This window comes from Pseudophryne corroboree, chromosome 11, assembly GCF_028390025.1.
Source record: "Pseudophryne corroboree isolate aPseCor3 chromosome 11, aPseCor3.hap2, whole genome shotgun sequence".
In the NCBI taxonomy this organism is placed as follows: Eukaryota; Metazoa; Chordata; class Amphibia; order Anura; family Myobatrachidae; genus Pseudophryne; species Pseudophryne corroboree.
Genome location: NC_086454.1, coordinates 221,766,923 through 221,789,204, shown reverse-complemented (window position 1 = coordinate 221,789,204; position 22,282 = coordinate 221,766,923). Strand labels below are relative to the sequence as shown.

The window sequence follows — 22,282 nt, the reverse complement described above, 5'->3', positions numbered from 1 at the left end:
TTTATTGCTGCCCAGGCCGCCCCCCCTGCGCCCTGCACCCTTACAGTGACTGCGGTGTGCGAGGTGTATGGGAGCAATGGCGCACAGCTTTACTGCTGTGCGTTACCTCAGTGAAGATCATGAAGTCTTCTGCCGCCTCTGAAGTCTTCTTTTCTTCTCATACTCACCCGGCTTCTATCTTCCGGCTCTGCGAGGAGGACGGCGGCGCGGCTCTGGGACGGACGGCGAGGGTGACACCTGCGTACCAATCCCTCTGGAGCTAATGGTGTCCAGTAGCCTAAGAAACAGAGCCTTGAAACTCACAGAAGTAGGTCTGTTTCTCTCTCCTCAGTCCCTCGATGCAGGGAGTCTGTTGCCAGCAGGCTCCCTGAAAATAAAAAAACCTAACAAATGTACTTTCTGACAGGAAGCTCAGGAGAGCTCCCTGTAGTGCACCCATCTCCTCTGTGCACAGTATCAAACTGAGGTCTGGAGGAGGGGCATAGAGGGAGGAGCCAGTGCACACCCAGACCTAAAGTCTTTCTTAAAGTGCCCATGTCTCCTGCGGAGCCAGTCTATCCCCATGGTCCTTACGGAGTCCCCAGCATCCTCTAGGACGTTAGAGAAATATTGCTTGTTCTAGACCAGGGCTGGCCAAACCGGTCCTCGAGATCTACCAACAGTTAACATTTTCCAGACCACCTAGCTGGTGCACAGGTGTAGTCATTACTAATTAAAATGTGCTGAATTCATTCCTAACTGACAATTCTACAGATCTCCAGGAGGCCTGGAAAACATTAACTGTTGGTAGATCTCGAGGACCGGTTTGGCCAGCCCTGTTCTAGACGATAAATCCATCGAAAGGATGATATATCGGTAGCGGATTGGCGTGTGTGTATACCAGCTATGTCTGAGCTATACTGTTCCCAAACCTATTGCGTTGGCACTGTAGCACTGCTGCTGCTCGACATATCACACATCTTGCTGTAAGTACTGGCGAACCACCTCCCTTACACTGGCTGCAGGGACTGACATCACAGCTGGACATGCAATTTAAATGCCCAGCCAGCTGAATGTCAGTACAGACATATCGAGTGGCCAATCAGTACGTGTAAATGCTTACAAGAATCTCCTGCCCTGACAGCACAATGGCGGGACTGCCATCAGGTCGGCATAGTGTGTACAGAGCTTTGCATGACCATGAACATTTTTATTATTTTACAAAGTATGCACAGGAAACAATTGCGCTATACTGAAATAGTACAGGGCCAGACAATCACAAACGGAAACACACAGAAAAATTGGGCTTCTAATGCACAAGGTTTAAATGTGTACTATTCAAACATTTAGGGAGGAATTCAAAAACAAGCGACGTGCTGTCTCCAGAACAGTGAAGGCACTCTGACCAACAACTTTGCTATTTTTTCCCTAAACATCAGAGGCGCGCAGGAAAATTATCTAAAACTGCCTAATGTATTCCACAGTACAAAGCCAGGGATATGGTCAGTAGGTGGACATGCATTAGGTTGACATGGAAAAAGGTCAACATGCGTTTTTCACATTTTTTTTTTTTTTTACTCTTTCATACTTCACGATCCACGTGGACTACGGTCAGGAATAGTAACCTGTGCTGAGAGCAGCAGCGGAGCGAGGCACCTTACCCGAAGCATGGCAAGCCATGCGAGGGAACACTATGCACTAATTGGGGTTCCCCGTCACTTTATGGATAAAACAACAATAAAAAAGGGGGGGGGGGAGACGGAGGGACTCATGTCGACCTTTGTCCATGTCGACCTAATGACCGTGTCAACATATTTCAGGTGTCAACCTAGATGTGGTCAACCTAATGACCCATATCCCAAAGCCAGACCTTGTAGTGATATCAAGGCAGCACATCGCTAGTAATTGAATAGCCCCCTCAGAGAAACTTGGGTAGAATTTTTTAGCACACATACCAAAGTAAATATAGTAGAGTAGAATAATAATAATAATAAAAAAAAAAAAAACCCATGAAGCACTGAAACTTTCCCCCCTTCCAAGTATACATATAGTACGTAGGTACAGAATCAGGAGCTAAATTAGTACATTTTATGAAAACTATGTTGCCAAGGCGCAAAAAGGCTGCATAGAACACATACCAAATTTATAGTTGGAGATAGTCCATTTCACAGGCACGCACACAAAAAAAAAAAAAAAAAAAAAAAAAAAAAAAAAAAGGGAGAGAGTAAGGGGATGACAAATTCTGTAAAAATTTCTTCAATATTGATTTTCCGTGTCCCACAAATTAGGTCATAGATGAAGCAACATTCATCATAGATAGATATAATGTTGGTATCTACATTATTAGAGAGAACATGTAAAGTTAACATAATTCTAAAGAAGAAAAGATTGAAAAGGGATGCAAGTTAAAGTTTCATTTTTCCACATTGCAAATGGGAGTTACACAATTTATCAGTAGGTGGTGTTACTATTAGTATATGGTGGTTTACCACGTGTTCACATGCAAGAACAATCAGTGTCTAAGGGGGTAGACAATTAGACGCGATAACGCGATCTGCACCTCTCACAAAAAATCAGCTTATCACATTCTGGGGGTGATTCAGACCTGAATTTAGCACATCTACGATCAGCTTCCCTGACCTGCGGGGGGGACGCCCAGCACGGGACTAGTCCACCCGGCATGTCAGGCCCTACCCTGCCGCACAAGTACAAAAGCATCGCATAGCGGCGAAGTTTATGTACTGGCAGAGTAGCTCCCTATCAGCGCAGCTCCTCTTCACTGCTCGGGTCGCAGCGGCTGCGTGCGACGTCACGCAGCCGCCGCGGCCCGTCCCACAGGCCAGGCACACCTGCGTTGCCCGGACCAGGCCCCCTAAACGGCGGCCAAATGCCGCCAGCCCGCCCCCTCCCGTCCAGCGACCGCCTCTGCCGGTCAATCAGGCAGAGGAGATTGCAGGGCTAAGACGGCCGTCAGCTGTCTGGCATGTGCCGGCGCAGTTCAGTCCTGATCACTGCTGTGCGAACACGCACAGCAGCGATCAGGTCTGAATTACACTCTCTGTGCGCTCCCATTTTTCTCACCTATCCCAAAATGCTAAAAAATTTAAATTTGCGCTATCATTCTTTCCGGTAAAAGCAGAGATAACGGGGAAGTCTGCCTGTACCCCCAAAAAAGCCAAACTAACATAGGAAAACATTAGAGAAGTCCCACACTTCAAGTGGCCATAATAAAGCTATTTGGTGTAATTAAAATCGGGTCAAACGGCCGTTATATGTATTATTATTTTTTTAAATATGAAAAATGATAGAAAGCTATTTTTTTTCAGCAAAATATGTGCTCTCCTTACATTTAGGGTACATAAAAATGAGTATAAGTAAGTAAAATAAATATTTATGTAATTTTTGGCAGCAAAAAAATAAATAAAATAAATAAAAAGTGGAAACATACGATTACTCCCACCTGCAAGTCTACCCAATCATAAAGCACCCCCAATGTACCGGTCCCATAATTTGTACCCCAATTTTCATTCACTTTGCATTTTTTGACCCCCAAAAATGACATATTATTGACCAATTGAAAATAATTAAAAATATGTAAGTGCCTAATTGGTCATTCACAGGGGGGTGGGGGGGGGGGGGCAGGGGTTCTGAACAAAATCCAGATTTTTTACCTTAAAATAGGGATTTCGCGCTACTTATCTCCTGCTCAGAGACAGTGAAGAGAAATTAGCGATGAACCCTATGGAGACTTTTTGGCGATAACTTTTCGCCGTTAATTGGATTATTGTAAAATGCAGTAATATACCGCAAAACAGCGTTATCACGGCTAATCCGATATACCCCTAAAGCTGAATATTGAAGGAAAGCATCACTATAACCAATTTATAATCTTGGCCAGGTGGGGAGTTAATTTATCACTAATGTATCGGTGACTGAGGGGGGGGGGGGGCAAGGCTGTCAGTCTCCATAAGCTGGAATAGTAACAGGTTTAATTACTACTCTACCACTACCAGATAAGGTCACAGAATCAGAATGTTGACAGGCAGGACACTATACCTATTGCTAGGGAATACAGCCACTGGGATTATTTGACTTCATTACCATCTACACAATTGTGTTCAGTGCTCACCAAGGGGTCTATTCAGGAAGCAGTGAAAAGAGCGGAGAAGTGAGCCAGTGGAGAAGTTGACCATGGCAACTAATCAGCTGCTCTGTATAGTTTTATAGAATGCAAATTATAAATGTTACTTCAATGCTGATTGGTTCTTCTCCACAGTTTTCACTGCTTCATGAATAGACCCCCTAGTGGTGAAGTTCTAAATGCTGTGTGGGGGGTAGAGATAGTATATGGATGGTGAATGTACTGTCTTATATGTAACTAATCAATGGCGTATGTACGGGTGTGGATCATCAAATCGACAGTGTCTAGGTCGACAATGTTTAGGTAGACAGTCACTAGGTCGACAGGATTGGAAGGTCGACAGGTCAAAAGGTCGACATTAGGTTTGTTTTTTTGGTGTCGTTTTCTTCGTAAAGTGACCGGGAACCCCAATTAGTGCACAGTGTCCCCTCGCATAGCTTCGGGCAAGGTGCCTCGCTCCGCTCGCCACAGATTACCGTTCCAATCGTAGTCCACGTGGATCGTGAAGTATGAAAGTTCAAAAAAAGAAAAAAAAAAAAAAAATAGGATTTTGGTACTCACCGTTAAATCCTTTTCTCCTAGTCCGTAGAGGATGCTGGGGACTCCAAAAGGACCATGGGGTATAGACAGGATCCGCAGGAGCTTGGGCACACTAAAAAGACTTAAGACTGGGTGTGAGCTGGCTCCTCCCTCTATGCCCCTCCTCCAGACCTCAGTTATAGGAACTGTGCCCAGGAGAGACGGACACTACAAGGAAAGATTTTTGTCTTAACTAAGGGCTACCAAATTACCAGCCCACACCATAGACATACCGTACAACCGGAATAACACCAAAACCAGATAACAGTATGCATAAAACTCCAGCAACCAACTGTAACAAACCAATACACAAGTCGTGTATAACTAACTTAACCAGTAAGAAAATATACATAATGCAAGTAAGATTCCGCACTGGGACGGGCGCCCAGCATCCTCTACGGACTAGGAGAAAAGGATTTAACGGTGAGTACCAAAATCCTATTTTCTCTTACGTCCTAGAGGATGCTGGGGACTCCAAAAGGACCATGGGGATTATACCAAAGCTCCAGAACGGGCGGGAGAGTGCGGACGACTCTGCAGCACCGACTGAGCAAACGCCAGGTCCTCATCAGCCAGGGTATCGAACTTATAGAATTTAACAAAAGTGTTCGAACCCGACCAAGTAGCCGCTCGGCAAAGCTGTAGTGCCGAAACACCTCGGGCAGCCGCCCAAGAGGAGCCCACCTTTCTAGAAGAATGGGCTTTAACCGCCTTCGGCACCGGTAACCCCACCGAAGAATGAGCCTGTTGGATCGTGCTACAAATCCAGCGTGCAATAGTCTGTTTTGACGCGGGATGACCAATCTTTTTGGCCGCATACAAAACAAACAACGCTTCAGTTTTCCTAGTAACAGCTGTCCTAGAAACGTAAACTTTTAACGCTCTTACAACATCCAGAGATTTTGGAATCGCCACTTCTGCTGAAGCTACCGGAACCACAATAGGTTGGTTAATGTGAAATGACGAAACCACCTTTGGTAGAAATTGTTGACGAGTCCTCAATTCCGCCCTATCCGCATAAAAAATCAAGTATGGACTCCTATGAGACAAAGCTGCCAATTCCGAAACTCGCCTGGCAGATGCCAGCGCCAAAAGCATAACCACCTTCCAAGTGAGAAATTTTAATTCAACCTTCCGCAAAGGTTCAAACCAGGAAGACATGAGGAACCGCAAGACGACATCAAGGTCCCATGGCGCTACAGGCGGTACAAACGGTGGATTGATATGCATTACACCCTTCACAAAAGTCTGAACCTCTGGGAGGGTAGCTAACTCTTTTTGAAAGAAAATGGACAAAGCCGAAATTTGCACTTTGATGAAACCCAATTTCAGGCCTGCATCTACACCCGCCTGTAAAAAGTGGAGAAAACGACCCAAGTGAAAATCCTCCGCAGTAGCCTTTTTAACCTCACACCAGGAAACGTATTTCCTCCAGATACGGTGATAGTGTTTCGCCGTAACCTCTTTCCTAGCCTTAATGAGAGTTGGAATGACCTCCCTGGGAATACCCTTACGAGCTAAGATCCGGCGCTCAACCTCCATGCCGTCAAACGCAGCCGCGGTAAGTCCGGAAACATGCATGGACCCTGTAACAACAGATCCTCCCTTAGAGGAAGCGGCCAAGGATCTTCCACCAGCAAGTCCTGAAGATCCGGGTACCAAGCCCTTCTTGGCCAGTCTGGAACGACGAGAATCGCCTGAACCCTTGCTCGACGAATGATCCCCAGCTCCTTTGGAATGAGAGGAATAGGAGGGAACACATACACCGACTGGAAGACCCACGGAGACACCAGGGCGTCCACCGCCGTGGCTTGTGGGTCCCTTGTCCTGGAACAATACCTCGGGAGCTTCTTGTTGAGCCGAGACGCCATCATGTCTATCATCGGAATTCCCCAGCGTTCTGTCACTTCTGCAAAAACCTCTTGGTGCAGAGCCCACTCTCCCGGATGAAGGTCGTGTCTGCTGAGGAAATCCGCTTCCCAGTTGTCCACCCCGGTAGGAAAACTGCTGACAGTGCGCCGACGTGTTCCGCCCAGCGAAGTATCTTTGTGGCCTCCGCCATTGCCGCTCTGCTCCTTGTTCCGCCTTGCCGGTTTATATGGGCCACCGCTGTGATGTTGTCTGACTGTACCAGGACCGGTCGACCCTGAAGAAGACTTCTTGCTTGGAGCAGGCCGTTGTAAATGGCTCTTAACTCTAGAACATTTATGTGGAGACAGGCTTCCTGGGGCGACCATTTTCCCTGGAAATTTCTTCCTTGGGTGACTGCGCCCCAGCCCCGGAGACTTGCATCTGTTGTCAGAAGTACCCACTCCTGGATACCGAATCGCCCCCCCCCCCCCAGTTGGTGATTCACTTGTAGCCACCACAGGAGAGAAATTCTGGCTCTGGGAGATAAACTTATCTTCCGGTGAATGTGTAGATGAGACCCGGACCATTTGCTCAGCAAGTCCCACTGAAACACGCGGGCGTGAAATCTGCCGTATGGAATGGCTTCGTACGCCGCAACCATCTTCCCCAGAACCCGAGTACAATGATGTATCGACACTCTCGACGGCTTCAGAAGTTCTCTGACCATCGTCTGCAATTCCAGAGCCTTTTCTTCTGGAAGGAATACCTTCTGTAACTCCGTGTCCAGAATCATGCCCAGAAACGTAAGCCGAGTGGTCGGAATCAACTGGGATTTCGGCAAATTGAGGACCCATCCGTTTTGTCGCAGGACCGATAGAGACAACTCCACACTCTTCAGCAATCGTTCCTTGGACCTCGCCTTTATCAGGAGATCGTCCAAGTACGGGATAATTGAAACCCCTTGTTTGCGAAGAAGCACCATCATTTCCGCCATGACCTTGGTGAAAATCCTCGGAGCCGTGGAAAGCCCAAACGGCAACGTCTGAAATTGGTAATGAGAATCCTGTATCGCAAACCTGAGGAAAGCCTGATGGGGAGGATATATCGGGACATGTAAGTAGACATCCTTTATGTCGACTGACGCCATAAAATCCCCCCCTTCTAGGCTGGAGATCACAGCTCGAAGGGGTTCCATCTTGAACTTGAAAACTTTCAAGTATGGTTTGAGGGATTTTAAATTTAGAATTGGTCTGACCGAACCGTCCGGTTTCGGCACCACAAAGAGGCTCGAGTAGAACCCCTCCCCCCGCTGAGATGAGGGAACGGGAATAATGACCCTCTGTAGACACAGTTTTTGAATCGCTGCTAGCACCACCTCCCTGTCCGGAAGACCTACTGGTAATGCTGAAATTAAGAACCGGTGAGGGGGCATCTCCTGAAACTCCAGTTTGTATCCCTGAGACACGATCTCTAGTACCCAGGGATCCAGGCCTGATTGAATCCAGACCTGACTGAAACTTCGTAGACGGCCCCCCACCGTTTCGGACTCCCCCAGGGAAGCCCCAGCGTCATGCGGTGGCCTTGGTAGCAGCAAGGGAGGACTTTTGGTCCTGGGCGCCTGAACCTGCAGAAGGTTTCCTTCCCCTTCCTCTACCTTTTGAAGCCAGGAAGGACGAGCCTTTTCCACACCTGTATTTATTGTGACGAAAGGACTGCATCTGCTGATGTTTTGCCTCTCTCTGTTGTGTGGGAACATAAGGAAGAAAAGAGGACTTACCCGCAGTCGCGGTCGAGACCAGGTCAGCCAAGCCGTCCCCGAACAAGACAGTACCTTTGAAGGGTAGCGCTTCCATAGCCCTCTTGGAGTCGGCATCAGCGTTCCATTGATGGATCCACAGGGCCCTCCTGGCTGATATCGACATGGCATTGGTTCTTGAACCCAAGAGACAGACGTCCCTCGCCGCATCTTTTATGTAATCTGCAGCGTCCTTAATGTAACCAAGAGTTAGAAGGACATTATCTTTATCCAGAGTATCTATATCATTAGCTAAATTCTCAGCCCATTTAGCAATGGCACTACTCACCCATACCGACGCCACAGCGGGTCTGAGCAATGCACCCGAATTAGCGAAAATGGACTTCAGAGACGTCTCCATCTTGCGATCAGCCGGATCTTTGAGAGCTGCTGTGTCAGGAGACGGAAGCGCCACTTTCTTAGACAAACGAGATAAAGCTTTGTCAACAGTTGGAGATGCCTCCCATTTTTCCCTGTCATCAGAGGGGAAAGGATACGCCATATAAATTCTCTTGGGAATCTGCCATTTCTTATCCGGCGACTCCCAAGCCTTTTCACAAAGAGAATTCATTTCATGAGAGGGGGGGAATTTTACCTCAGGTTTTTTTCCCTTGAACAAGCAAATCCTAGTTTCCTGTACCGCAGGTTCATCAGAAATGTGTAAAACATCTTTTATAGCCACAATCATGTACTGAATACTCTTAACTAAACGTGGATGTAACGCTGCCTCAGTGAAATCGACGTCGGAATCAGAGTCCGTGTCGGTATCAGTATCCCCCCCCCCCCACCTGATTAAACGGCCGCTTTTGGGACCCAGATGGGGTTTGAACCTGAGACAAAGCCTCTTCCATGGACTTTTTCCACACCTGGGTCTGCGCCTCAGACTTATCTAACCTCTTTGACAATGAAGTTACACTCGAGTTTAACGTACTGAGTAATGCTAGTAAATCTGGTGTCGGCTGCGTTGACATCCCCAATTCTAGCCCTGCATCCACTCCCCCAATAACCTCCTCCGGTGAATAAGCTCCCGCCTCAGACATGTCGACACACAGTACCGACACACCACAACACCCAGAACGTCCCTGCTAGGTGACAGGCCTACAATAAAGCCCAGATAGAGGACACAGAGGGAGTATGCGAGCTCACACCCCAGCGCCCATATATCGCAAAAACGATATATGTACCCAGCGCTGCCTACACACTAATGAGCACCAAACACTGCAGCCCCCCTCAGAATAAGCCCCCCTTTACTTGGAGAAGCGTGGAGGTCCCCGCAGCGTCTCACTTCCACAGCCGCGTGGTGCAGAGAAAATGGCGCCGGTGAACTGCGGACCGAAGCTCCGCCCCCTTCCCGGCGCGCTCCGGCCAGCCAAATTCAAACTTGTAAAAATATGCCGGTGGGGGTCTGTATTCGGCGCCGAGGCACCCACAATCATTCTGCCGCCCAAAAAACTGCCCCCCAGCGCCCTGCACCCAGTGAATACCGGTGGTGATGTGTGTGGGAGCATGGAGCACAGCGTTATCGCTGTGCTGTACCTTCTGTCACTGAAGTCTTCTGCCGTCCTGAAGTCTTCTGATCTTCTCATACTCACCCGACTTCTGTCTTCTGGCTTCTGTGAGGGGGATGACGGCGTGGCTCCGGGAACAAGCAGCTAGGCGCACCAAGTGATCGAACCCTCTGGAGCTAATGGTGTCCAGTAGCCGAGAAGCAGAGCCTTGAAACTCACAGAAGTAGGTCTGCTTCTCCCCCCTCACTCCCATGCTGCAGGGAGCCTGTAGCCAGCAGGTCTCCCTGAAAATAAAAAACCTAACAAAAAGTATTTTCTAGAGAAACTCAGGAGAGCTCCCCTAGTGTGCATCCAGTCACTCCTGGGCATAAAGTCTAACTGAGGTCTGGAGGAGGGGCATAGAGGGAGGAGCCAGTTCACACCCAGTCTTAAGTCTTTTTAGTGTGCCCAAGCTCCTGCGGATCCCGTCTATACCCCATGGTCCTTTTGGAGTCCCAAGCATCCTCTAAGACGTAAGAGAAAAAAATTTAAAAAACCTCTTGACGACCTTTTGACCTGTCGACCTAGCACGTCGACCTAGAAACCCTGTCGACCTAAACATTGTCGATCTTCAGAAAGGATCCCGTATGTACTTGCTATCAGAGAGAGTTTTGGTTGGGAACTGGGAAACGTATGAAGATAGAGTGAAATGTAGAACGTATTTTGTAGTTATTTCTTAATTTTGGGTAGCTGGTCTGGCTCCTACACTTTCATTTTGGCTCCTAGATTTTACAAAAAATAGTCAAGACCTGCTCAAACTACCCCTTATATGCCTTTTTACACTTTCCCCACTCACTTTTACAGCTGGAAACCACAGAGGAAGGAGAGTACACAGTACACACACTGTCGTGTTGTGTGCCCCCTTGTACAGGTTACATGATGAGAAAGTCTGCTGCTCTCACTCATACTTAAGATACGGTAGGTACACACTTGTACAATCATACTTCAGATGCAATTGTTCCTGTAATTACATATTCTTATATTCAGAATAAACCAGCCCAGATTGGGAGCAAATGGCTGGCCGTAAATATGCCCCACCTGCATGCTACCACATGGGATGTAGTTGGCATCCCGACAGTTAGGATGGCCGCAGTGAAGACCAGCGCCAGAATACCGAACATAAGTATTCCGGGAGGGGTTAGGGTAGTAAACTTACTAAAATAAATTATTATTATTTATTTTTAAAAGAAAGTTGGTATTCTGGCAGTTGGGATGCCTTTGTCAGTATTCACTGTCGGGATCCTGTACCCAACCCCCCACACACACAAAACTGATGTCAGCATCAGTTTGCTTCAAGTATATGTAATGCAAAAGAGTTGTGGGTTAGCAATCACTACATTAAAATTAACCTAACTGCTAAGGTTAAAACAAGAAGTGCACATCAGTATAAGATGCATTTGTTTGGGGTGTTTGTTGGTTTTTTTTTTTTTTGTGGATCTCTTTCATGTACACTTTTATGGGTTTGTTTTCTGTGTGAACTCAAGCACCTGACAAAATCAATTAAAACCTGAATGTTAGAGATACACTTTGAAAATCTAAAACCCATATACCCCATTTCTATTCTATGATACTACTAAATCTCCCCAACCAGAATATTATTGTTGGTCTAGTCCTTATACTGGAGGACTGAGAAACTGACAGCTACATTCACTACCAGATAAAAGTGCACTTCCGGTGTCAGCACCTGGAGCATGACATACAATATATACTGTAGTACAGTGTTTACACAGATGCAGGACAAACTATTTGTAATTTTACCAGTAATAATATCATACATTCAGACTCTATTCTAGTACAAGATAAGGGAACAGTTGTTTCTAGTCCTGATGCTTAACAGTGTTTGAGGAAAGTTGTAAAAATATAGGCAATACATTCAATTACAATACCACTAATAATACAAAATGCTGCTTACCAGCAAACTTAACCAAATATGTCCAGAGCAGGGATACTCTTGACTACCAATATACATAGAGTTTTTAGAAATAAAAGTACTTTAAAAGGAAAGGGATCAGGACAAGAAAATTAACGTCATTGCATGGCAGCTCTGGAGCTACAAACTTTCTGCGCTCTCCCTATACACGTTCCCAGCTCTATCCCCAGGCCTCGTACAACGTGTGTGGAGACAGTACTGTAGGGACACGCATCTGAGACAGGACATGTTAGTTACTGGTAGACCAGGCTGAGAAACACGGTGCCACTGTATGTCAAAAAAGTGACACCCGCCCCGGGCACAAAACGGAGTGTGTCACTGCTCCTCAGCTATACATAACTGCACAGCTGCTGCCCGGTGCGTCGTCGGGTTACCCAGCAGCGCTGCCCATATGCCGCCACAGCTCATTCTATAAGACCGTCACGTACGTTGAACATACGCACATTGCGTAGATCTGTAACATAGACGCGCTGCATATATGGAGCACTACGAACTCTACTTTCCTGCACTTGCGCAACTGTGTGACGGAACGAAGTTTGCAGCAAATCCGCAGCCAGCGCCGCTATCGCCCCAGCCACCACATTATGCATATATAATAAACACAGGGTCCACATTTATTCAGATAAATACATTACTGCTGCATTTGCTCTGCCTGCAGAGCGCCCCCTGTAGGGCTGTCACAGGGCATGACCCCCGGACAGGTTGCTATTTACGGCGATTCTCGGGCACCTGCCACAGTCACTCTGCGCCCTGTGTCCTCGCACTGCAAACAGTGACATAACGGGAGACTTCCGCCGCTTCCTACCTGCCGCTCCGAAGGGCTGAGCTGCCTCCTCCCCGAATATCAACCTGAAGTCCAACTCGTCAGAGCCACAGTGTGCGGCACTCATCGGTGCCTGCGACCCGCACCCGGAGTCCCGTCCTCTCCGCCCCTCTTTCCCGCCCTCTCCCCGGTGTACCGCTCGCTTCTCTCACCCCACGCCAACTTTCTCGGTGCTGTTGGCGAGCGATGGTAGAGCTTCACACCCCTCCTCCTCCCCACGCTACTAATTGGTTTTACGTCTCACTAACGTCATCGGCCCTCCCCTGTCCTCGCCAACATGTTTCCCCACAGACAGACAGACAGATCTCTAACTTTATTTATGTACTGCGTCTGAGCGGCTGTGCCGGTACTGTGTATCACCATCCTCGCAGCTGTCACCCGGAGAGCACGGATAATCTGACAGTGACACTGTGGTCTATCAGGAAAGGGCGACGCGGCCATATTGTTGGAGACTACTGGGGCATGGCTGTGTCTGAGCAATGTTTCTATTCGCACATACGCTAGTGAAGTTCTGTTTGTATACATGATTGTATTATACGCACAAGGAAGAGAACAGCAGGTGCAGCTGTTGGACAACAACGGAAGGCTAGCATGTCACATCGGAAATACTTAATAATTTATATTTGTCTGGAGTATAGACTACTGTTTAGGGACTGTGATCTAAGGACCCTATTCAGTAAGGAAAAGCAGAATTTGCAATCCTTTGCCTCACATGCTGGGGTCTGACCATCGCAGGGCAAGGCCGCCCAGCATGCTAACCGCCGTCCTCCATCTGCGACCAAAACTAATTGCAATTGCGCCACAGTTAGTGCGTAGTCGCAGAAATAAGAGAATCCTCCTGCTGAGCAGCCTGGCTATGACGACAGAAGGCCCGCCGCCATCTTTTTGATCGGAGCAGCTGCGTGTGAAGTTACATAGCTGCCCCGATAACTCTGCGCCACGCCCCATTCAGAAGCCCCGCAACGGTCCGTCCCCACCTTGGAAACGGAGCGTTGCCGACCCGCAAACGCCTTATCCTGTCAATCGGGCAGAGGCGTTCGGAAAACCCGCATCATTCTTTACCTCTCCCCCTCAGACTCTCCACCTCTCTACAATACGGACTCTTAAGACCCACTTCTTTACTAAACCCAGCCAAATCTCATCCTAACCCTCTATCCCATGCTCTCTATGTACTCCGTCTGTGTCACCCCTGTCTGTCTACCGGGCCCCTTACAATGTAAGCTCTCACGAGTAGGGCCCTCTTTCCTCATGTGCTTATCCTTTTCTTACTTTAATAATCCTCAACTATCCAAATCCCGCAGTGTTTCGGGCCATCTTGAAACTTATCTCTATGTCATTTACTGGTGTAGTTATGCTTAGTTACCCTGTACTTGTCCTATATTGTCTTCAACTGTAAGTTACTGTTTTTCTGTTTTGATTATGTGCATATGTACTCTGTAATTGGGCGATGCGGAACCCCTGTGGCGCCATATAAATAAAGGATAATAATAATAAATCATCATTGTAATTATTGCAGTTGGATCGCGATCCAACCTGAATGTGGTCCTAAGATCGGTCATGCCTGATACAATACAATTTTTGGATCAGTCCTGAGGAATGATGTACAATCCAAAAACCTGAATGCCAGCAGAGATGATCTCTTACCTATTCCTTGGAGTTTTCATAATTACTACGCATGTGGTACATTTTCTCTTTTTAATTGCGCATCATGCATGAGCTGACATTAACACCCCCAAACTGCACATGCACACAAATTTTATCGATCTGGAAGAAGATTGATATGATTTGCCCATTTATTATTTGTGCTAGATACAAACACTGGCCTATCCTACTAGGACAGTACAGATAGTGTAATGGTTGGCATTACTGCCTCACAGCACTGAGGTCATGGGTTTGATTCCACCTAAACTGTGTGAAGTTTGTACATTCTCCCCATGTTTGCGTGGACTTCCTCTGGCTACTCTCGTTTCCTCCCACAGTCCAAAAATATAATGGTAGGTTAATTGGCTACTGACAAAAAATGACCCTAGTATTTAATGTTTGTGCATGACCATGTACAAGGGCAGAGGCGGATTTAGGGGTGAAGGTGCCCCTAGGAACAACAGTAATGGCCACCCCCTCCTGACTAATTTTATTATTTTTATTGATTGGTTATAAGCCCTCATTTGATGATAGCCAATTTAATAGAATAATAAAAAAAACCACTAACTATGACATTTTAATTATGTATATTTACTAAGTAGGACAGCTTACAAGGGCAGTATGTGCATTTCCTACCAATTTACAATCCATTAAAGATGGCATATGGTATAGTATAGTGGAAATATTTTGCCGTTACTGGTACTTTTTAGGTTGACAGTACAAATACAAGCATCCAAGTGCCACCCCTAGACACATGCCTAATGGAAAATTCGTTACTGTACAAGGGCAGACTAGATGGTCCAAGTGGTTCTTATCTGCCATCATATTCTATGTTACTACTAAGTTATGTTTTGAGTATTAGTTACACGTGTTTTTGGATCAGAAATTAGGAAGTAAACATTGACTTTGGTTTTTGAATGGCAGAAAGTTTGCCATTTGTAAGTGTACAGTAGGATCTTTAGGCCGGGTGCACACTAGGTCAATATCGGAACGATTAATCGTATTGGAATGCCATAATGTCTATCATCTAGTGTGTACCCTCCATTGCACACTACCACAGGTCGCATGTGATATCATCTGGTTAACTGCATGGCCAATCAGAAGATATTGGGGTATATTTACTAAAAATCGTATTTTCCCGTTTGAGATCAAAGTTCAATCACGAATGACATCGAAAGTGTAAATATGCAACTTTTTGAATTTAGTACGACTAATTTACTAAGCTGCCGTATTCTGCATTTGTGGTTTTACCGATGTAAACAGTGTTAAAACAGTGTTAAAATAAAATAAAAAATTGCGTGGGGTCCACCCTCCTAAGCCAAACCAGCCTCGGGCTCTTTGAGCCGATCCTGGTTGCAAAAATATGGGGGGAAAAATGATAGAGGTTCCCCCATATTTAAACAACCAGCACCGGGCTCTGCGCCTGGTCCTGGTTCCAAAAATACGGGGGACAAAAAGCGTAGGGGTCCCGCTGTCCCTCCCATGGGCCGTTGTGTCCCGCAGTGTATGCGCACAGCATCTATTCATGGAAGGCAGTGGGAGTGGGGACATGCCAGCAGCGAACAGAGTGCTGGTTATGCCCCCACTGTGACTAAAATGGGAGACATGGCCCGTGATCGCGCCAACCCCGTGAAGCCAAGCCTCTTTTCCACAGACTATGCCCTCTTTTCACCACCTGTGGGTCCTGACTTGCCTCCAGTGGATGTTGGGAGGTATGCCTATTGAGCTTCTACTAGACAAGAAGCAGGACTCTTCTGCGCGGCGGCGCTGTGCCCACCCAAAAAGGGGGCATGGTTTCACAGCATTGCCACAACTGCCTGCCAAGTCTCCAGTTTTTGTCACAGAGAAGGCATGGCCAGCGCTCTGTGAGCTGTTGGCATGCTCTCTGTCTCTTGTGAATAGATGCTCTACAGCAGAGCAGCGATGACAGGAGCCTCCCAACTGCACCCCCCACCACCGCAGGACACTGCGGCCTGTGGGTGGGACAGCGGGACAGTCCCCAAAAAACGGGACAGTTGGGGAATATGAATTAGTGTTTTCCCAAACAAGGGAAAGTACACAGTGTCAAAGGAGAATGGAGGGGGCAGAGCTTTAGACATTGCAATCACCCTACAGTCCAAGAGTCCTGCTAACAGCTGGCAAAGTTACAGATGGTTCCTCTGCCTTGACGGCTGATTTCACTGCACTTCAAACCAGCACCTCTCTTCTACAGCATCTGCATTGGGCCACTGACAGCTAAGTACATTATTATGGTAACACCTGTTTGTATTTGTATATCTTCCTGTGCCACTGGGTATCACTGTGAGTCACACTCACCTCTAGTTGTACCTGTGTGTTGCGCTGTGGGTAACACTAGTGTGTATGCATTTATATTATGCTGGTACTCACCTTTGTATGTCTATATACAATATATTGTATATTGTATCCTGTGGATATCCAGGCTATATGTTGACCATGGTAAAAAAAAAGTCAACATGGTCAATTGGTCAACATGTAAAATGTTGAAAGTGCTTAGCATAGACAGGTACAGAGATCAATAGGTTCAAATGGTCGTTCACACATATGGTCGGCAAAGCTTTTTTGTGTTTTTAACCATTTTAATCAACTTTTTCATAGTTTACCATCCACGTGGACTACAATTGGGAATAGTAACCTGCCCGAAGCATGGTGATCGAAGCGGTACACTAATTGAGGTTCCACGTGCTTTGACGGTGAAAACGACACCAACGAAACTTGAAAACATTGTGTTAACCTTTTTTGTGTCGACCTTTTGTTATCTCGACCTTTTCATGTGTCAACCTTTTGACCCCATGGACCTTTCCTACTGTCTACCTTTTGTCATGTTGACCTTTTTATATCTGACCTTTTGACCCAGTCAGCCTAGTGCATTTTGATCATTAATGGTCTGCCTAATCACTGTAGACCTTTTTCATGTAGATCTGATGATCCATACCCCTCCTGTGTGTATCTGAATATATCACTGTATGTCACACTCACCTGTGTAGAGCAGTGTGTGTATCTGTGTGTCACACTCACCTGTGTAGAGCTGGCCCTAGCCAATTTGATGACCTAGGCAAGATTTTGGCTGGTGCCCCCCAGCACCGCCGCCAATTCCGCTTCTGACCCTGCAACACTCAGGCAGTGGGGCCCACAAGGGGTTTACCCTGTGCCCCCTTGGGCCAGACCAAGCCTGCATAATGACATACAGTAATGCACCTTACACATATGCCCCACATTAGCAACGCCCATAATACACATCATTTCACACAGTAATGCACCTTACACATATGCCCCACATTAGTGATGCCCATAATACAGATAATTCCACACAATAATGCACCTTACACATATGCCCCACATTAGTAATGCTAGTAGCTTTTTTGATAAAACTTACTTTTTCTTGCTGGCAGTCAGTGTGTGCGCCCATGCAGCTCCCTGGAAGCGTGACTGCGCTTTATGAGGTGGGGGTGGCAGGATGGATGGGTGCGTGCTTGCGCTCGCACCCGTTAAAGATGCATGTCCTTGCTAAAAGTGATGTGACCTCACAGGGTATGTCGTCCTTTGCAAGCCTCACTCTTTATTTTCGCTTGCTGGTTGGACACAAAAAACCAGCCCAACTTGCTGGATGGACACAGATGGCAGCAATGTCCAGATACTGCCATACTTGCTGGTTATACAAAACGACCAGTAACAAACATGTAGCAACTGTCCATTCTCTTCACTGTTTAGATATATACTAATTAATGTTCTATACAAACCATTAAAGGAGCGCTGTTTACAGATAAAAAATCATTTATTAATAGATATGGTGGAAAAACCACCTAGATAATAAAAGTGAATTTAGGAAAAACACACAGTGCAAATATAGTTGCATATACGATAATCACATACACAATTGGCAGTAAATTAGCTATGATCGGCCTAAACGCCAAATTGATGTAAAAGTCCACAGTATGTTAGGCTGGTATCATCCGTACTGATAAGGCGTATGAAAAAATGTTTCAGCAGGTTAAAAAACTGTTGCTAGAATTTATAGGCAGTGAGGTTTTAGTGTTTGCTATATCTCACCCCTCACATTCAGGACCGTTCTCACCCGTAGTAGTAATGCTGATTCCCGTCTATAGCAATTAGCGGAGGTGACTCACGGCAGCCGTCAGCGGCTATAACAGATTGTCCAGCAGCGGAATCGTGGTTACTGCATAACACCTCAGCAGAACGGGGCTTTTCAAGCACAGCAAGAGGAGTGTGATTGCGGTGTGTCCGGTTAATGGAGGTGGTGAAAAAAGCGTCTCAATCGCTCAATATCAGTAGCGGAAGGTCCATAAAGTCTCCAGCAGTGGACAAGTTTGTACGGTGACCCTCTACGCATTTCTCCGCCCACAACACCGGCGGTTTCTTCAGGAAGTGTGAATACCCATTTTGGCAGGTGTGGGTGTATTTAAATGGACAGCAGCCAATCAGCTATCAGGTCTCTCTCTTCACACCTGAGAGTTGTAATTAGGTTTTCACACTATGATAGGTCCTTTGCACATGTGTCCTTCACTTGTTTTTGATCTTTAATCAGGTGTATAGGCTACTTAGATTACAAGTAATAATACAGATACAAAAATATATAAAAAATAATAAGATATAAAAAACAAACACATTATATTGCCGCAATCGGTAAAAAGAATGCCGAATAAATAGATATAGGTGATCCCGTAATTTACATGGTATATATAAAGATACAATGCATAATAAGATCTAATTCGAATAAATGAATTTAGATCACCTGCAGTATAAATTATAATAAGTTTAGCATCAAGCATAATATATCCTTGATACTTAACCACATTCGGTGTATCATTATTAGAATTATTTAAATATTTTTATTTTTATTTATATTTTCATTATATAGTGATCAACATTATTTCACCATTCTTATACCAAGAGCGGCAATTAACATAGATATGGGTATGGCATCCCAGAGGATTTGGTATACATAAAGAACCAACATTAGTTCTCCCGGCTGCAATAGCCCAGCGGATAGAGACATGGACCACGACCACAAGGCTCCCGGTTCGAATCCAGAAACGAAGGAACATATTCTCATAGTCTGTCTTTTACATTTTTAAGAATTTTTATTTAGTTTTTTGTGTATTTTTTATATATATATTATTAGCATTAGCATTTTTATAGAAGAATAGATAGAAAAAATATAGTGTTCTATAAAGAGATTAAATGCATATATTTCATTAGTATAATTATACAGAGCCCAGGTTCTGACCAAAGCTATTTCTTCGCAAGGGAAAAAGGAGGGGAGGCAAATTTTGAGGACAAACAGAAGATTATTACTTATAAACATAATCTAAATCTCAGCTTCAGTGTTGAGCTGAGCTAGGGTATGGTTCATAATTAAACCCATAATTATATAAATCCCAGAAATGTATATAACCAGTCCATCTATATCCAATATATGCGTGGATGCCAAAATCAACAGACACACATATATAAAAACATATATGTCAACTTCACATTACAGCACACAGGTATATACATAATTGTCCCTACATACATACTAGAGCCTATAGAGGGAGAAAGATTAGATGCCATTAAGTTCAATATTCTCATTAAGGCCTATGGGATGCAGGGTTTCCAGATTACAAATCCAAAAGGCTTCTCTATTACAGAGATAGTTGTATCTATCCCCACCCCGTGGGGTCGTAGTGATATGTTCTATTCCCTGTAGGGATAAAACTCTGCAATCCCCATCATGTAGGGAATTGACATGTCGGGGTACACTGTGTTTCATAGATTTATTTAAAACTAGTCTTCTATGTTCTGAGAACCTAGTACTGAGTTGTCTAATGGTCCTGCCAACGTATTGTATCCCGCAAATGCAGGTAATTAAGTATATTACAAAAGTCGTTTGGCAGGTAATTTGACCCGAAATGTCGAAAGTCTTCCCAGTTTTGAATGAAGAGAATTGATCACTCTCAGTAACAAACTTACACATCATACATCTAGGTCTATTACATCTTTGACTTCCTATTCTGGATTTCCCATGTCCAGAAATAGGGATAGATAAGAGAGCACTGGCTTCTGATTTCGAAGAGTTGTGGCTGGATCCCAAAGGATCATTTGATTTGACGAAATGACTGGGGGACAGAAGATTTTGAAGGTTTCTTGTTTTCTTAAAAATGATCTTTATTTCCTTTTCTAAAGAATCTGCAAGAATTCTGTCCATTTTAAGTATGGGAAGATTTTTGTTTAAAATTTTCCTTACCGAATGCGAGGCACTATTTAATTTTGAAATAAAGAAGAGTTTGTTATCTTTAAATTCTGAAGAGGGGAGAATAGTTGATGTTTTAATTTTTAATAAGTCGTCCCTATTTGTTTGTTGTGTTTCAGTAAGGGCTCTATCCAGGACATCTTGGGGGTAACCTTGCTCTAAGAAAGACTGTGTTAGTTCATTACTCTGTATTAGATAGTCTACCTCATTCGAGCAATTTCTTTTGAGCCTCAAATATTGGCTCTTGGGTATATTCATAATCCATGGACGGTAATGGCAGCTCGAATAATTTAAGAAGGAACTACAGTCAACCTGTTTCTTAAAGGTTTTAGTCAGGATTTTTCCCGAGAGTAAGTCAATGTGTAGCGCAATATCCAGGAAGGTAATATCAGTAGGGTGAATAGTACTTGTGAAAGAAAGACCAAAAGTGTTGGTATTTAAATAATCTATGAACTGGGTGACTGAGTGATAATCCCCATCCCAAATAATAAAAAGATCATCTATGTACCTGCCATAGAGCACCAGACTCGCCCCAAATGGGCCCCCCCAAATCATATGCTCTTCGAGGTGACCCATATATAGATTGGCAAAGCTAGGGGCGAATCTGGTGCCCATGGCGGTACCATGAATCTGTAAATAATAATCACCGTTAAACGTGAAATAGTTACGTGTAAGTATAAAGTGGATAGCTTTTAAAATAAAGTGGTTAAGATGATTGGAAATGGATAAATCAAGATCTAAGTAGTGTTTAATGGTTATCAAACCATTATCGTGAGGAATGTTGGTGTAAAGAGATTCCACATCACAAGTGACAAGGAGAATTTTTTTTTGCCACTTAATATCCTTAATAAGGTGTAGAAAGTGAGTGGAATCTCTAATGTGTGATTTAAGTTTTTTTACAGAGGGTTGAAGGTGCGTATCCACAAATGCTGATAGGTTAGAGGTAAGTGAACCCACCCCCGAAATAATAGGACGCCCAGGAGGTGAGGTAAGTGATTTATGTATTTTGGGAAGGTGGTAGTATGTAGGGGTGACCGGATGTGCATTAAACAGATATTGATACTCAGTCCTGGATATTGCGCCACACTCAACAGCCTCAAGATGTATCTTCTTAAGCTCCCCCACAAATCTCGAGGTAGGGTCGCCAGACAGCTTAGAATAGAATTTATTATTAGAGAGTTGGCGGTAGGCTTCTTGTAAATAGTCTGAGACATCCTGAATAACTGTTCCACCCCCTTTATCCGCTGCCTTGATTATAATCGACTTGTCTTTCTGGAGGGTCTTAAGAGCCTGTCTTTCATTAGGATGTAAGACCCTCCAGAAAGACAAGTCGATTATAATCAAGGCAGCGGATAAAGGGGGTGGAACAGTTATTCAGGATGTCTCAGACTATTTACAAGAAGCCTACCGCCAACTCTCTAATAATAAATTCTATTCTAAGCTGTCTGGCGACCCTACCTCGAGATTTGTGGGGGAGCTTAAGAAGATACTTCTTGAGGCTGTTGAGTGTGGCGCAATATCCAGGACTGAGTATCAATATCTGTTTAATGCACATCCGGTCACCCCTACATACTACCACCTTCCCAAAATACATAAATCATTTACCTCACCTCCTCGGCGTCCTATTATTTCGGGGGTGGGTTCACTTACCTCTAACCTATCAGCATTTGTGGATACGCACCTTCAACCCTCTGTAAAAAAACTTAAATCACACATTAGAGATTC

The 22,282-nt window shown here is 45.1% G+C and overlaps 1 protein-coding gene across 1 annotated transcript in view; it reads right to left on the bottom strand.

Annotated features, from left to right (window-relative positions):
- Positions 1 to 12,917, bottom strand: part of NFATC3 (nuclear factor of activated T cells 3) — a 664,419-nt gene extending 651,502 nt beyond the window's left edge. Inside the window, exon 1 of the mRNA XM_063945273.1 lies at positions 12,628 to 12,917. Within this exon, the coding sequence (XP_063801343.1) occupies positions 12,628 to 12,712 (85 nt within the window). The 5' untranslated portion in view covers positions 12,713 to 12,917. The remainder of the gene's footprint in view (positions 1 to 12,627) is intronic.
- Between the last annotated feature and the right edge of the window lie 9,365 nt (positions 12,918 to 22,282).